The sequence below is a fragment of the Schistocerca gregaria genome, chromosome 2, assembly GCF_023897955.1.
Source record: "Schistocerca gregaria isolate iqSchGreg1 chromosome 2, iqSchGreg1.2, whole genome shotgun sequence".
NCBI lineage: Eukaryota > Metazoa > Arthropoda > Insecta > Orthoptera > Acrididae > Schistocerca > Schistocerca gregaria.
The window spans coordinates 707341303-707359551 of record NC_064921.1 but is presented as its reverse complement, the minus strand read 5'-3'; the positions used below and the strand labels follow the sequence as shown (position 1 = coordinate 707359551).

The 18249-nt window shown below is 40.3% G+C and overlaps 1 protein-coding gene across 4 annotated transcripts in view; it reads left to right on the top strand.

Annotated features, from left to right (window-relative positions):
• The window catches only part of LOC126334820 (uncharacterized), a 1262774-nt gene that overhangs the window by 1231275 nt on the left and 13250 nt on the right, over nt 1-18249 (top strand). For all 4 annotated transcript variants that reach the window (XM_049997463.1, XM_049997464.1, XM_049997462.1 and 1 more), the window contains exons 5-14: nt 5937-6037; nt 6290-6406; nt 9471-9621; nt 10307-10468; nt 11496-11651; nt 11939-12034; nt 12123-12252; nt 13294-13448; nt 14375-14476; nt 16744-18212. In XM_049997463.1, coding sequence (XP_049853420.1) covers nt 5937-6037; nt 6290-6406; nt 9471-9621; nt 10307-10468; nt 11496-11651; nt 11939-12034; nt 12123-12252; nt 13294-13448; nt 14375-14476; nt 16744-18212 — 2639 coding nt within the window. The remainder of the gene's footprint in view (nt 1-5936; nt 6038-6289; nt 6407-9470; nt 9622-10306; nt 10469-11495; nt 11652-11938; nt 12035-12122; nt 12253-13293; nt 13449-14374; nt 14477-16743; nt 18213-18249) is intronic.

Sequence of the window (18249 nt, the reverse complement as noted above, 5' to 3'; positions counted from 1 at the left end):
ATTTGTTCGGGGGCTGACGTCCGATGAGACCCGTTGGGGTTCTTCGTTGATCCGTTCACTCACTTTTTTATTAGAGAGAGCAGCTAATCCTCTGACCGAACACGCTGAGCTACCGTGCTGGCATCCACTCAGCTACCAGGGGCGGACAGTAGTTTTGGTGAAGCCTCTACAGACACAACAGTTTTACAGATTTATTATAGATTAGTAGAAGAGCCTCTGCTACCGAAACGCACCGTGGCAAACTACACTACTAGCCATTAAAATTGCTACACCAAGAAGAAATGCAGATGATAAACGGGTATTCATTGGACAAATAGATTATACTAGAACTGACATGTGATTACATTTTCACGCTATTTGGGTGCATAGATTCTGAGAAATAAGTACCCAGAACAACAACCTTTGGCCGTAATAACGGACTTGACACGCCTGGGAATTGAGTCAGAGCTTGGATGGCGTGTACAGGTACAGCTGTCCATGCAGCTTCAACACGATACCACAGTTGATCAAGAGTAGTGACTGGCGTATTGTGACAAGCCAGTTGCTCAGCCACCATTGACCCAACGTTTTCAATTGTTGAGAGATCTGGAGCATGTGCTGGTCAGGGCAGCAGTCGAACATTTTCTGTATCCAGAAAGGCCCGTACAGGACATGCAACATGTGGTCGTGCATTATCCTGCTTAAATGTAGGGTTTCGCAGGGATCGAATGAATGGTAGAGCCACGGGTCGTAACACATCTGAAATGTAACGGCCACTGTTCAAAGTGCCGTCAGTGCGAACAAGAGGTGACCGAGACGTGTAACCAATGCCACCCCATACCATCACGCCGGCTAATACGCCAGTATGGCGATGACGAATACACACTTCCAACGTGCGTTCGCCGCATTGTCGCCAAACACGTATGCGACCATCATGATGCTGTAAACAGAACATGGATTCAGCCGAAAAAATGACTTTGTGCACCCAGGTTCGTCGTTGAGTACACCATCGCAGGCGCTCCTGTCTGTGACGTAGCGTCAAGGGTAATCGCAGTCATGGTCTCCGAGCTGATAGTCCATGTTGCTGCAAACGTCGTCGAACTGTTCGTGCAGATGGTTGTTGTCTTGCATACGTCCCCATCTGTTGACTCAGGGATCGAGACGTGGCTGCACGATCCGTTACAGCCATGCGGATAAGATGCCTGTCATCTCGACTGCTAGTGATACGAGGCCATTGGGATCCAGCACGGCGTTCCGTATTACCCTCCTGAACCCACCGATTCCATATTCTGCTAACAGTCAGTGGATCTCGACCAACGCGAGCAGCAATGTCGCAATACGATAAACCACGAACGCGATAGGCCACAATCCGGCCTTTATCAAAGCCGGAAACGTGATGGTCCGCATTTCTCCTCCGTACACGAGGCACCAGAACAACGTTTCACCAGGCAACGCCGGTCAGCTGCTATTTGTGTATTAGAAATCGGTTTGAAACTTTCCTCATGTCAGCACGTTGTAGGTGTCGCCACCGGCGCCAACTTTGTGTGAAATCTCTGAAAAGCTAATCATTTGTATATCACAGCATCTTCTTCCTGTCGGTTAAATTTCGCGTCTGTAGCACATCATCTTCGTGGTGTAGCAATTTTAATGGCCAGTAGTGTATTAAACGACAAACGTTATTAAACGTGACACAAGAAGTGAAGTGTGCTTCTGTATAGAAGTCTTGAGATAGTCGCTAACTTCATCCAGACTCATTGAACGTGAGTAAATATAAGTTTGAATTATCCCTGTTACCGCGCGCGCGCGTGTTTGTTTGTGTGTGTGTGTGTGTGTGTGTGTGTGTGTGTGTGTGGTGTGTGTTTGTGTGTGTGTGTATGGGTGTGTGTGTCCCCCTGAAACACCGCGTCTAGCTCGCGCATGGGCACCCAGAAGCACTGAGCTGCAAGCACGTTTGCCCTGGAGCTACTTGCAGCGGCGGCGGCCTTAGCGCCCGCGGTCTGCAACGCACTAGCACTGGAGCCTGGGAAGCGGGGTTGAGCCGGCTGGCACCTGCCGCGCTGCACCCACCTTGAACCGTCCGCTTTACGAGCGCCCTTTACGAGTGTTTTGTCTGGCTGCGAGCGTTCACCCGCGGCCTCGGGGCGAATCCCGTCAGGCGCAACACAACGCTGCCGACGGCTTGCCGAGGAGGGGTTGGTTGGAAAGAGGGGGGGGGGGGGGGAGAGGCTGAGTTTTGGCGGCATCTTTCGTTCCGGAGGGCGCGCGAGACCGTTGGCGGCGTCACTCTTTGAAGAATGCGCGACCAGAACGAAAGGAAAGATTTCTGCCGGAAACACTCCGCCAGGCGACCTACGCAGTGCCATTATCTTCGGAAAGACATGGCGAATGGAAAGGGAAAAAAAAGGAAAGGAACACTGGTCAGAATTTTGAGAGGAAAACCACACATTCCATGCTCGGCTATCACAGCTAAAGTTGCCGAATTTTAACAAATCTCTAGAAGGCAGTTTGTGTGTTTCTGGAGGCGTCCCTACCGGGGGGTGCGCCGGCCAAGAGTGGCCGTGCGGTTCTAGAGCGCTACAGTCTGGAACCGCGAGACCGCTACGATCGCAGGTTCGAATCATGCCTCGGGCATGGATGTGTGTGATGTCCTTAGGTTAGTTAGGTTTAAGTAGTTCTAAGTTCTAGGGGACTGATGACCACATATGTTAAGTCCCATAGTGCTCAGAGCCATTTGAACCATTTGGACTACAGTACCGTGGCCAGCTGCACCAGTTTCATCGGTTGAGGATCCAAGGCGTGTATAGACCGATCCCTGGACCCACGTATTCTTGACTGGGTTTAAATCCGGTGAGTTTGGTGACCAGGGGAAACGTAAACTCATCCTGATGTTCTTCGTACCGTGCACGTACACTGCGAGCTGTGTGACACGCTGCGTTGTCCTGATGGTAGATCCCATCGCACCGAAGAAAAGCAATCGCTCCGTTTTCGCATTGCGACAATAACTGCACTGTTATCCGCGTCCCCTCGACAGGCTTTGTATTACTCCACTGCTGATGCTGCCACCTGCCGTCTGTGAGTGGTTATTGTACGCTGAAATCACGGTGGTTTCATTAATGTAACTGGACAGTGTACTTAGCAAGTTTGCTCGAAGCGGTTGGGATGTGACGCCAATACACTATGCTCTGCTGCTTACGCTCTTGAGTTTTCTGTTGGTTGATATTCCGCTCCTGTTGTTGAAAAATAGCGCCCACACAAGAGAGATTGATGAGCAGCTTAATGAAACTGTCAATATCAATGCTACTTCTAGAACTGCTTGTTATTATGCGAGTCGGCAACCGTTATGATCCGAGGAGCCAAATGTTATGTGCTCAACTTTGAACATGGCTGACGTTTGCAGCAACCGTATACACAAATTTGAAAAATACGTAAAAATCTGCCAACCGGTTGCATAGATTTTCTATATAGCTTGACCAGGTTTCGTCACCTCTAAGGGTGACTTCATCAGAAGGTAAGGTGTTACCTAAAATGAATATGTTATATTAAATATCTTATAAAAGTTTACATTAATGTAAACGAGTGTAAAACAAATAGTACTTACATGAAGAACGTATCGTCAAAGATGTACAGTGATTTAAGAGCCGAGTTGCTCAAGTCATACATTATGTCTTATATTTTAATGTATGACTTGAGCAACTCAGCTCTTAAATCACTGTACATCTTCGACGATATGTTCTTCATGTAAGGACTATTTGTTTTAGACTCGTTTACATTAATGTAAACTTTTATTAGATAAGGTATTTAATCTAACATATTCATTTTAGGTAATTACCTTACCTTCTGATGAAGTCACCCTTAGAGGTGACGAAACCTGGTCAAGGTATATAGAAAATCTATGCAACCGGTTGTCAGATTTTTACATATTTTTCAAAAATGTTATGTGCTCGTTGGTAATGATAAATGGGTGAAAGGCGGACAGTGTCGCCGTAGAAATCTGGACAAGCAATCAAAAGATTGTATGACATAAATGTACTTTAAATAAATATATTTTATTCAACCCGTTGCTTGTTGATAATCTGTGGCAGCCGTGGGTAGCTATAAGCAGCAGAGCTAGCTATCAAGAGCTCGGTGTAAATTTCGGCATCAGCTAGCAACACGGAACTAATCTCGGACCAGAAGATAGGTGCCCAGGTGCCCGCAACTTATAACACTGTCCTGGTAGTCTTCATTGGTCGGCGGCCAGGTGGTTCTTCATTTGTAGGGTCATCCTGTTGATGGCGATATTCACAGCGCCGGTCTCAGCGCCCGCAGGAATCTTTATTGAGGCACCGTCTCCGTCAGTATCGATAAGTTACGATACTGCACTACTCCCATTCAGTGGCTACCCGCCCTGGGTAATATTGCTCTGCGATGTCTGATTACGGCAGCTAAGGCAAACTTGCTCAAGAAGATCACTTCTCAAAAGAACTCTTCCTTGTACGACGGCCTAACAGGTCCACCAACAACACGTCTGAAATCATGCAAACCAACCTGGGCTGATTTATAAGGTACCAGTTCTATCGGCGTAACATAGAAGTGGAGACAACGCTGGTACGAAAGTCCTCCCAACAACGGCAAGTTTCGACCAAGAAGGTTGAGGGGTTCCAATTACTGCATCAAACATGGTCGAGGCTGAATGGGATTAGGACGGGTCAACGGAGGGGTGGTTACACCATGAAGAAGTGGGGTTTCCGTCCATATGTTGACTGCGACTGCGGAATAGAGGAGCAAACAATAGAGCATTCATGGGAGCTGTCACAAGTTGTTGTTATATTCCCCCCCCCCCCCCCCCCCCAAATCCTAACCCCGCTCCCAAAGTATAAGCAGCGTGATCATGGACTCGAACCCTCTTGTATACGCACCCCTGATGGACTTGCCAACCTGTTTACTCTACTCCACAACTGGAACGTTTCCGTCTTGCCGTATGGAAGCTAAAGCTTACACAGAAACTTGACAAAAAGTCGTTTTTGATGGAGGCGGAAAGCTTGTTAAGTTTGCGAATTAACTGCGATGTGATTCGAACGCTTCCGATTCCCGGGGTGGGGACTCTCAGTGTACAAAATAACACACCAGACGTGGGAAATAGGTCGCCCCCTCAATAGAGCATTCATGGGAGCTGTCACAGGTTGTTGTTATATCTGCCCCAGTGTCTGTGCTGTACCCTGTAAGAAGCCTGCGACTAGGAACACTTGTTAACAGGGTACGAGGACAACGTCTTCCTCTGATGTCACGGCTGTTTCCTGCAGTACGAGCGTGGTGGCACAAAGAGTGCAGGGGGCTCCTTTTTCTACTTGTCGCAGCTTGCTGACTCGACGTAGGCGGATGCTGGAGATGTGGGACATGAGCCAAAAACTGCCTCGTTAAAAGTCTCGGCCGTCGTAAAACAAGAACATTGGTTTCCTTGTCCAGTAGAGAGCAGCTAATACTAACCCGAACCTAAAGACTGAAAAATTGCTCAAGTCACACCATTACCGAAAAAGGAATTTTGCGTGTAGCGAGCGAGAGAACAAGAAAATAATGCACAAGGTTTTTGAATGCGTTGTGGGTTGCATAAAACCGATCGGTAGCAAAAGCTGGATCACCCTATATAACATTTTCTTACTTTTGACTTCATTAACTAAATTTAACATTTATTCATTTCGCAGTGCTTGTGGCGACCTGTTTCATTATAAGATGGCATTAATAGCTTCCCTACTTTTAAAAACGATTGTATGTTTGATTATAAGCTGGTGTTAATATCTTCTGTACCTTTAAAAACGATTGCATTTTCAAGTACACTCCCAGATTCAAACATTTTGTCCATGATAGATCTCTGAAATTGTGACGCGTGTGTATCATACTTGTGTACAAATTTATTCGAGTGTGTAAGCAGTACATAAACGTTTTAGTTGGCGCTAATAGGGTAAAATTGTTGTCTGCAGGGTTACCTGGAAAAATGGCGGTCCAGCCCAGACTGTCCTCTGACTGAGAAACAGCTCGAAGACTTGTTCAACAACATTGAGGAAATATACATGTTCAACAGGTGAGCGGTATTGCACGAACATACTTAATTCACATTTTTAATGCTGTGTACTTGTAAGTAAATCCAGAATTTAACAGACTGGGGACAACAGCCATTCACTTTGTGAAACAAGTACCGGCATACGTGACTCATTCCATTCCGTTACGAAAAGTAGAGTATACTAAACTACTGTGCTCTCGATAATCTAAGGCACTGTTACTGTACCAGTATTGAAAATCTTTCCTTATATGCCAATGTTTCTCATTTTTGCAGAGGGTTTCTTGAGGAACTAGAGCAGTGTGGATTGGATCCTGTGAAGGTGGCGCGCTGCTTTGTACGGAAAAATGCAGGGTTTTCCATCTACACTCAATACTGCACGAATTACCCAAGGTAAACCGCTTATCTTTAATCGACTGTGACACTATACCGTACTTCAGAATTCAGATTCATATGTACGTAAATACAATCTTCATTCACAAAAACAGTTCAGTTTTACATGGTGCTCAATGACATTTCGTATCGTGTAAAGGCATCTCCGGGTGCCGTGCTTTTTACAGCATTTTTAAGGGACTTCTGCTACTGCAAAACAGCTGTAGATGGAAAATCTCACCGTTGGTACGAGATGCGCCTTTCAAGTTTCTAAGGACGACTGCCAGAAAGCTCTGTTGTTTCAAAATTAGTCATTTGTTGTTTTCTAAACAGTGGCCGTTGACAAACTAGTAGAGTATTTTTGTTTTGTGTATAGCACAGAACAAAATATAAAAGTGCGTCCACACTATACCTTTTTGTGTTCTTCTTTGCGCATGCGCATTAATTTCCAGCAGCGCAACTACGCATGCGCATTTGTGCATGTATAACTTCCTGGAAATAGAAACCGTGCGTAAGGGGCTTTCGGCGGGAATCTCCGCGATTTTTAGTAGACAGGAAGCTGGGGCCCATATGTGTTTGATAGTGTAATCGGTTGAGGTTACGCTGTAAAGCAATTCTTTGTAATAACGTCTGTTGATTCCTAAGGAAGCACACTCAAGTTTGTAGATGATTACAGACAAAGAAAAAAGTCATATGGAATGCTGCTTGCGAAGATTATTTGAATAAAAGTTCGAGGTATGTTGACCTAAGCGTCACGTATTGGATAAAAAGTCTCCGATCATATGTTTGCAAAGAATAAGATACAGCAACTTTCAAAGCAGGAAAACTGTGGACGAATATTCATGCCATGGTGACTTGAAAGCACAACTGAGCAGCTCACATGATACGAAACTGGAAAACGCAACCTCCGTTCTAGTGGATTCTAGCGTCCATGAAATTCCCAAATTTGTCGAGGCTGAGGATGTTAATCTACATATCATATTTCATGATTAAATTACATGTGACGCATTAAAAGTAAATTAACCTTCATACAACGACTAAGAACTTCTCTTAATTATTTCTCAGTTTCAGGAATAATCACTTTTATTTTTTATTTATTTATGTGTGTTCCCTCGATCCAGTATTGAGAATTGCATGAATATAGAACGAATTATAATTATGTATGAGAACAATATTTACAAATGGTAATAGATACAAATTGTTGTATTATGTAGGAGCAAAATATGCTAATAGTTTAGGCCATTCTTACAGTAAAAAGAGCTACAAAACATTCGAATAATAAATTAAAATTATTCCACATTACAAGCTAGAAATTTGATAGAATTGGAATGATTTGTTTTGAAATGAGGAATAAATAATTCAAACAAATACGTAGCTACTAGCTAATAAAAGCTTATTGCTAGCCTTATTGCTGCAGTTTACCAAGGAGAAAATCGCGTTGTTACCTCCTGATGAAATTTGCTGACAAAGCGTTGTCATCACTTAGTATTTCTCGTACCTCTGTTGTTTACATACTTTACCTACAGTCGCTTTTGCGGTTGTTTTTTTTTGCAATCGCCTTATCACAATAAAGTAACACAAGCTCCCAGGCAAAGGCTAGGGTTCATAGCAGACTGCTTGTTCAATGAAGCAACGTGTGGATACGAGAACGCCCATATGTACATGTGTTTTTTGCCGCAAATTTTTGTGCATGCTCTTTTATTTTTGTCTGTCTGCTATTGGTGCTTCGGTAGCTCAGATGGTAGAGCACTTGCCCGCGAAAGGCAAAGGTCCCGAGTTCGAGTCTCGCTCGGGCACACAGTTTTAATCTGCCAGGAATTTTCATATCAGCTGCATACTAACTCACCTTCAGCATTTCCTCTTTCCATTTACAAACAGTTTTTGTTGCACCATAAACAGCAGCAGCACAAAATTGAAAGAAAGGCAATATGACTTTGCACAATGTCTCCTAAAGCTGCATGTTATTCTGAAACTATTCACCAGAGACAACAGAGTATAGCTGTATACGAGAGCTTAAACATTACTTGCATGCACCATTACCCATCCAAGGATGAAACTTGAAGCATGTAATAGAAAACAGTGTGCAAATTTGATGTTGCTTGAGAGGAACATTGCCAAATAAAGGGTTATCTGTGTCGTATTTTACTTAGTTTCATTTGCATCCATTTTTTGTACTTCTCACATTTACTGGAGAGTTTCGCATTAGCAGCTTTTGGCAGAATTGTCATTTTTACTACAGAGTATGTTCATTGACAAGAACCGAAACCACTCAAAGAAGAGTTAGATACTCATTCCATTACAAGATGCAATAAAGTTGAATACCAGTTCTGTCAAATGTTCTCCATTAAATGAGAGCATGTTAAAGAAAGGAAAGGATGGGAACTAACGTAAAGTAGAGTACAAACAATATATTCACATTGTATTTAAATTGAGCAGTTCACAGGAACAAATGTACAAGAGTCCTCATAACACCGTGTGGCAAAACGAGCTTTTGTTTTATATGAAGCAAAAGAAAGTATGGAGTTGTTTACACCATACAATATAACATATGCAAGCAAAAATCAGAATATCTGCAGCTTTCAAAAAGTGAAAAACACTGCAGCAGTTGTAATCATGAACACAATGTAATGAAATCAGCTTCTGTTTACTATGAGATGGAAAAAAAACAAGATGTTGGACTGACAACCTTGTAGTGCCCCGAGTTACCTGGCAGTTAACTAAGGTTGTGTTACTGGATTCGCAATATGAGTTTCACTCCCAACTCCCAGTGTACAGTGAATGTTTAAAGTAGTAGTTTTATGAAAGGAAATGGAAACTTCCTGTGTATATTTTCGCCAGATGATTTTTTTTCTTTTACAATTTTTTGTAAAGGTCTAACTTGACAACAATGCTTCGAATCACTTTGTTCAACTTCTGGTAATTGATTACCTTTATGTTGTCATGGTATGGAAATGCAAAAAGTAAACTACATATAGGCCTATATCATAATTTTAATACCCATATTTTTGTTTAGAAATTTCTGGTTGTTATAGAATTAAAAGCAATTCCTTGTTTGTACTGAAATTAACATTTAACTGTTTTGCAGAACTGTGTCACTTCTGACTGAACTCATGCGCCAGGAGGACATAGTGAGGTTATTTAGAGAGAGACAGGCATCTCTACAGCACACCTTGCCACTAGGTTCCTATCTGCTGAAGCCTGTACAAAGGATATTGAAGTACCACCTTCTGCTTCAGGTAAAAGAAATATGCTTCCTATTGACCATCAGTGCTATTGATAATGGTTATTGTCTGTGCAAATTTTTTTACTCTTCATAGATATTATGTTTTAATTTCCACCAGTATTTTAATTGTGTGTGTCACATTCTACACTACGTTGTACATTTGTCTTGAATGAGAGGAAAGGGGAGAGGACATCAGTGTTAGTAGGCATATGCTTTAGATATTCTCCTTTTGTGTAATACAACATTGTAATAAGCACCCAAGTCACTTTCTTCCAGAAATTGGAAGAATTCTAGAAAAGTTCACCCCATTATCATGCACTGCATACTTCCACCTCTGTGTGAATGTGCATCTGGTGGATAAGTTTGATTTTAAAGTAAAATCCAAAGTTCTTGTAGATTCAGTCGCAGACTCAGGCTGGTACAGATATAATAGAAAAGTTTTAGAGTGTAAGTAGAATAAAGTAGTATGTGCATTTAAAGGAAGGCTTTCACATGTGAGAATTAATAGTGATACACCAGATTGTCTCATGCATAACATGAAATATTTTGAACCTAAGTACTCAGTGAACAAATTGTACAGTATCAAATAGTATGACAAATATTGTGGAAAGTTGCCTGAAATACTCCTTAAAATTAATTTTTTCTTTATAAAACTTTTAGACTATGCATATCTTAATATAAAACAATTTACATTACAGAATATAGTGAAGCATTATGTTTATGAAGCAGAAGGTTACAGCGATATTGTAGATGCCCTCTCAACAATGACAGGCATCGCTCATCATATCAATAATATGAAGAGACGTCATGAACATGCAGTACGAGTGCAAGAGATTCAGAGTTTACTGTACGGCTGGGAGGTGTGTAGAACTTAGTGTAGTACATACTTGTATCTATTTGTCTCTTTGTAAATTAACAGTGTGGTTAATCACATAATACTTAAAAATTTAGTCCTGCTCATAATTCTTTATTTAGTTACCTACATTTAGGAGTTAAAAATATTGTGAGAAGTTGTACTGTGAGGGGAGATAACTTGTACACAACTTAGTCAAATCATAATTAAATTTTGCAAATTAATTTTACTATCCCCAATACGCTAACAATATTTATGATTTCTCCTTGTTACCAGCTGTTTTCACATCTATGCACCATGTACCATTCCTGTAACTACTGTCAAAACCTGTACACCCACATTTTCATGACAGAATCACGAAGAGAAACTAAACAATTAGTAATCTTAATTAATAAACATTATTAACTGGTTGTTGTATTGACATAGTTTGTGTATATTTATTATGGTCTAAGACTATCTTTTACGTAACACAGCATATTGGAGGTCAACCATTTATGAACTCAAGAAGTAAAACAACAACAGCCGTTAATATAAAAGAACACAATACTTTATAGCTCTCTAGCAGTAAATACTGAAGTTTTGAGGCAGTTCTTTCTATAACTGTACTCTGAGTAATGTATTTTTGATTTCATGTGACTTCTGTGCATTGGCCCTAACCTGAAGAGTCTTTACACACAGACTCAAATCTTAAACTACCTGTAAATGCCCTTTTCGTCATCGATACACTATTTATCGTGTCTGCAGCAGTCTCATGCCAGTAATTACTGCAAGTCTCTTCATCTACTCTATGGATTAAAAGTAATTACCACTCTCCCAGTATCTTGATCTTTTATATGAGTTTGAAACATGCTTCTCCAATGGTAAGGCAATGAAGTTTGATTCAGATTCAGTTGTAATTGTGCTACAAACTGTTCTTTAGCATTATGACTGCAAGAACAAGAGAGCATCAATAAAAAAAGAAACTTCAGCAAAGCTGCTAGGCTTGCTTGATGTCTGTAGTTTGGAGACTGAAGTGTTGCTTTTGTAATTTGCAGGGTGAAGACCTTACAACATTTGGTGAACTCTGTGCTGAAGGTGCATTTAGGATGTATGGTGCAAAAGCAATGAGACATGCATTTTTGTTTGATAAAATGTTACTCATCACCAAGAAGAAAGAAGAGGGTATACTTGGATATAAAACACACATAATGGTTAGTATGGGAACAGTAATAGAATATAGTAACGTGTTTTGCACAATTATTTCCATAAATTACCACAGATATCATGAATGTTCTCACTCTTGTTATACGTAGAAAAGATTGCATCTGTAAACTTCCAGTTTGTGCCGACTGAACATAGTTACTATAGCATATAAGGTATTCAATACCATCATTTTATTCTGTTGTCCTTTCCTTTCCACAAAACAATTCTGGACAATAAAATTAACAATAATGTTGTTTGAAGACAAAACTGAAAAGCTTTCATCATTGTTTTGCAGTGTTCCAATCTCATGCTGATAGAAAGTGTTCCTGGTGAACCGTTTAGCTTTCATGTGATACCTTTTGACAATCCAAGACTGCAGTATACTCTACAGGTGGGTATAATTACACGATTGTTCCATTTGTATTTGCTTGAACAATATCAGCTCTTATAAATATATAATTATGAAATCGCCTTTTTAGGCCCGCAATCTGGAGCAGAAAAGAGAATGGACAATGCAGCTCAAACGTGTAATCTTAGAAAATTATAATGCTGTCATTCCATCACATGCCAGGCAGCTTGTAATGGAACTAGGTCAGAACAGAACAGACGGTAAGTACTATAAAGATGTGTACTAAATAATGTTTGCTAATTCAGTTTATTTATGTTGAAGAAGTGGTTTACAACATTACTCATTTACGAGTTTGTGTTACAGTCTTAAGCATTGTTTTAAGCCAAGCTGAAACAAACTCAGCACAGATATTGGAATTAACTTTGGTTTTAAGAGGTACATGGAAAGACGAAGTCACTAGCAGCATCCATATTTGAGAATAAAAGAACTGTCAATTTGGATAAATTATTATGCTGGCCTTTCCCTCTGTTACCAAGGCACAGGGCACATTTTGTACCAGCACTGATTGTTTGACTCAATGCCAAGTGGTGTTCTGCTTTTTCCAATGCTTGTTGACTTTTCATCTAGAGCTTTCCATTGTCATAATTTGATTTTAGTTAATTTTGGATTTCACAAATCATATTGCAACAGAAGATTAAAAAGGATATAGAGACACAAAATACAGAAATCACTTGGAATTGTGTTGTTCAGAACTGTGAGAAGAGAGTAACTAGTAGAAAATTAAAAGCAGAAAGGAAAGAAAAAAGTATCCATTGAGTCTGGATCAATAATGGATTGATGTTGATACACCAAAATTATAAAGGCGTTAAGCGAGCAGGTCACAACTAACACTTTATATTCTGTTCATTTGCTCTTAATACATGGCAAGAAGAATGAAGATATTATGAAAATGTTGAGATTTTATTCATATTTAAATATTTGTTTCTATATTTTTCTTATTCAAGCATTAAAAAAGAGTTTTTGTTCTTCTGATTCTATATTTCTCCTTCTGCATTTTTTGAAACTCTACCTGTCACGTCTTGTCACTGGACTGCTATTAGAATCCAGTTTAGGTGATTATTCTCTCATATCTGTTTGGTAATTTATTAATCTTGCAAAAACTTACTAGAGAATAGACATTACAAAGAAAGCTATTGTCGCAGTGTTTTCATTCTTTCTCTCTGTGTTTAATCATAACATTATATAGAAACATGCTGAAGCAGCCTGTCTGTTCAATTATTTAACATATTCTTTTATTTCAGATGAGATTATGGCAGATAAGAGTGCCCCAAAGAGACAGCATTCAGCCCCAGAATACCTAGAAAAGAGGAAGCAAGAAAATCGCCGTAAGTCAGAAACTGGATTGAGGTATCGGCTGCGCAGGAGTAGAAAATCTGACACTGGCCTCTCATCAGAGGTAAGGCAGTAGTATCCTGATAATAATGTTAATGAACATTCAGGAAGCTAGAATGCTAACAGTGTTATTGCAAATACAATAAAATATAAATCATAGTAAGAAATGCACAAATATAAAATTCCTAGTAGTAGCATACAACTAACTTCTGATATTTTTGAAACAGACAATGAAATGGGTATTTTTTATGTACTTTTGATAGTATATTAGCGCGTTAGACCTGATCCAGTCTACTTTGTAAGACCAGTATAGTATCCGAAATGGCATCATTCTTGACTGCTTAATTAATTTATTGTTTCAAGTATCTTGAGGACCATGTCCTGACCCATCACCAGGTGTCACCCTAATTGCAGCTAGCAAAAGCTTTTTCAGCACATGAAGTGCTAGTTACTTTCATATGCTGGATTTAAATTATGTAAGAAAACGCAAGTGACAGTTCTCTTGTTAACAGCATGATACAAGAGGGGAGAAAGGTGTCTTCCTTTTCTCCCCTCTACATTTCTTTAAACTGGCTACCCTCTGATGATGACCTTTAGGCCTCATTGCACACCCATTTACAGCAAACAGTTCCCCTACTTCATCAACATTCTGAACTTCCTTCCTTCCTTCCTTCCTTCCTTCCTTCCTTCCTTCCTTCTCTCTCTCCCTCTCTCCCTCTCACCCTCTCTCCCTCTCCCCCCCTCCCCCCCTCCTTTCCACCCCACCCACCCCTCCCTTCCTCCATCACCCCCCTTTCTCTTTCTCCATCCCCTTTTCCAAATACACTGTTCCCACTAATTTAGCAATGGAAGTTTGTCATGCATTTTCAGTTTTTGCTATGGTGTTTACACATTTGGAATTTATCCTTTTTTTGCATGTGTATTCTTTTAAATTATTTTTACAGTATCAATGAAATCATTATGTTTCATGTCACTGCTTTACAATTACAGGAACAAACTGATCAGCACCGAGGCCGTAGAGCATCAAGTAGCAGTCGTGATCGCAGTCAGAGTCGAGAAGGTCTACGTTCTGTCTCCCCTGCCAAAATTAAGGTAATATCACTTGCATACTTCATATACACAAATGCAAGGGTAAGCAACAGCTTATCTGTAGATACATTCTGGGTGGTACATAGTTACTCTTAAAAACTGTATAAGCTCAGTACCTTTCAAAATTCTAGTCATCCTCTAATTTTAGTCTACTGAAACTAGATGATGAGCAAAAAATGTTAAAATTGGTTGTTTTACATAATATCATATTGTGTCATTGCTCAACATTACATTCATATTCAGGTGAGCAATGACCTGACCATATTATTTATGTTGTTTACATCCTGGATTTTCCATTATTGTGTAATAGTGTAACTCACGTATGATCACAAAGAAAATAAAAACTATTGATTAAGTAAGAAAATAAAAACTATTGATTAAGTGTGCATTAGGAGCACCTAAGTGCATAACTCTTTTGAAGTTAATTTTCTTTCCAGTTCAAGCTTCAGAACAAAACTTTCCCATTGGAGTAGACTGTCCTCTGGAAAGAGAACTTTCCAAATGGATGAAAATATAGGCAAAGCAGTGAAATCTGAGCTTGTCTCACTGCTTAGCTCAGAACTTCAGTCTGGCAGTTCTTGTTTCATACTTGTCGAGACTCCTTAGAGATTCGGTTGCATACCTTGCTTGATAAGTAGGAGGAAGTTGTGGGGATAATGGCTTAGTCACAATCTAGATTTGGCTCCAGAACAAGACTCTACAGCATAGGCTATGAAAGGCAAAATCTGTCAGAGAGATTAAGAGATACTGGTTATTTCCTAGAATATAGTAAAAACAACAACCAGTCACTGTTAATGATGCTGTTTATTATGGATAAAGAGCATCATTACTGGTGGAGTATTGTTACTGGTTTCAGACAGGTTCATCACTGGACATCTGTTCATGCTTCAAATTACATATACTTTATGTTGTACATGTAGTGTTCACTGATTTTTGTCATGGCTGGCTGCTGTTCTTACTTCACTGTAAGAATTAACCTGCACGTTCACATAGCCCCAGTCTCATCATGTTGACTTTTTGGCAAAATAAGATTAAGAATCTATATTCTTGAGAGCTATTGCTATGCAAAATAAAGTAAGGAATTGCACAATGATCTGAAAACTCAGTATGAAGTGTGCCGATAACTCACTGGGGCAGGCAGTGTTGTCAGATGCAGTGCCTTCAATATGAAAGCTTCTGCCTTTGACCAACATTTCCACTTCTTTTTACATCTCTCTCTCTCTCTCTCTCTCTCTCTCTCTCTCTCTCTCTCTCTCTCTCTCTCTCTCTCTCTCTCTCTCTGATATAATTTCTCACTTTTCCTTCTCAGCAGCCTGTGACTGTGTCTTCCATAGATAGGTTCCCTGACCTCTTTAGCACTTCCATGCTATTGCTTGGAAACTGGGTGAAACATAACTATGTGTCATATGAACAACCAACCTACCAACCTAACACTTTCATGAAACACTCTTCTAAAATTCCCTTTTCAATCTTGTTGTGTGTGGTATCCAAATGCCTTACTTTCAACTGAACATATCACTGTTGTGTTGGAACTACTGCTTTGCCTTTACGACTGTAACAATCTTTTAACATTACACGTGGTGTCAAATGATGTCTGTCTCTGAACCATAGTGATGTGCCATAATTTCTCAGCATTCCTCATTACAGATTTCACTGGAATTTCTTTTCTCTTATGCTGCTGCAGCATCCACTTTCGAATGTCTCCAGAATGCCACTGACACACCATCTGTTGCACAATAAGTGAACTCTCAGTTAACATAAGCTCTATTTGATGCTTAACTATTGGAAATACATTCAAGATCATTTTTACTCAGTCTTGCACATGTCCAAATACGCAGTTTGCCATCAAGAGATTGTAGAGAGTCCTGAAAGTTAAAAAATCTTCAATCGCAGGAGTTTCATCATAATTGTATGCAGGGTCAGTTTCATTTGCCCCCCCCCCCCCCCCCCCCCTCGCCCCAATTCCTACAAAATACATCACAATAGTGATTCCATCACTGCTGCCATTACACATCTTACAGAATGTACCTCCAACCTTCAAACTCTTACATATTTTATCTTTTCTTTCCTTTTGTCACTTTACTCATGTCTTGATAAAGTGTACAAATTTGATAGTTCTTATTCTTTTTTGTCACTTTTGGCTGGTGTGGGTAGTATTAGTATGTTAGTGTTCTTACTGTTAATTTTTTCCATGTTGTATTTGCAAAAAGTGTGTGTGTGTATGAATGCTTTTTAACAAATTCACTTATTCAGATTTTTATTTCTAACAGGAACGGTTTGGCAGTTGGAGGCGTAAGTCGGAACCTGGATGCTACTCTTCAGGCAGTCAAGCCTCCTCGTCAAAGACAGATACACCAACAAAGCTCACAGTACCACAGAATACCAACATATCTATAGAGTCAACTGAAGACATTGGTGCTAGTAGGGAGGCTGTTAATGAAGATACATCAAAATCTCTTGAAGTTGTTGAGCAGACGTCACTTGATATAAGTGCTGAGAGTGAAAGCTGTGATAGGAAGCTTGAGAATGTAGTAGCAGATACTGATGTGCCATTTGATGATAAAGATGTAGTTACCAATGAAGAAGAAGCAAAAACCCTAGAGGAAATCGTGGGACAGTTACTAATGCAAAACCATGAATTTCAAAAAATCTTGAAAAAACAACAAAGGCACGTGAGTCTTCGACACCGTTACATGAGCTCTAATGGAACAACAAACCCAAAAGATGAGACAACTGATACAGAAAATGAAGATGATGGTATATATGAGACATTAGCTATCACCTCAACAGCTGCCAGCTCAAAGCCGACATCAGGACAGAGCTACAGAGCACATAGGCATGCTCACATGCGAGCTTTGCGTAATGAACAAAAAAGTATATCTTCATCAATAAGCAGCCGATCAAAACGTCAGAGCGTGCATCTGCTTCAACTTGAAGCCAAAGATTCTCTTGGTTCTGATGCAGATTATGTTACTTTGAAATATGAAAGGGATACAAGCTGTGCTTTACGAGAGAGTGTGGGACAGCACACTACATTTCAGGCAAAACATGCAGTAACAGAAAGGACCATGCCTAATAGTAGTGGCGAGAGGAGTCCATATCATACTTTCAGTGTTAATAACCTCAGGGTGGAAACTGATAAAACTGACAGTCATAAATGCAAGCTCACACAAAGTTCTAGTTACTCTGCTGAAACTAAGGAGAAAGGAAACAGTTCTGGAAATTATGACAATCTACAACAAATATGGGAGAGTGTTAAAAGACAGCAAGAAGAAATTCGAAGACTGGCAGAAAGTGAAGACACCAACAGAGAAACGAGTACACCAAATTTGCGTCGTACGCAGTCATTTACATGCCAGGAGTCTCTTGGTGCAGAAAGGGATGACCTGCCATTAGAACCTTCATTTCTTCCAGCAAACTCAGAAATGTCAATTGATACTCTTAATATCCCAACACTTCCAGCAGTATGGTTGAAACTACAAGGAGACCATCTAGCTACACCAAATAAGAAATCGGGGTCACTGCCTCGCAGTTTCCAACTGAATCATGACAGCCCTAACCAGGCTGGAAATTTAAGTTCCTCAACCATGCAGAAATTTGGAAGGACTGAAAAAGACATTGGCAAGGGCAATTACAGAACTAGGCTGTTTGGTCGTGATGGTCGGAGCTGTCATCCAGACAGGCCCTTCACCATAGCATCAGACAAAGCTGCTGAAATAGACTTCGATGACATTGACAGGTAATAAAATTCAAGAGTTAATGTTTATACTATTATT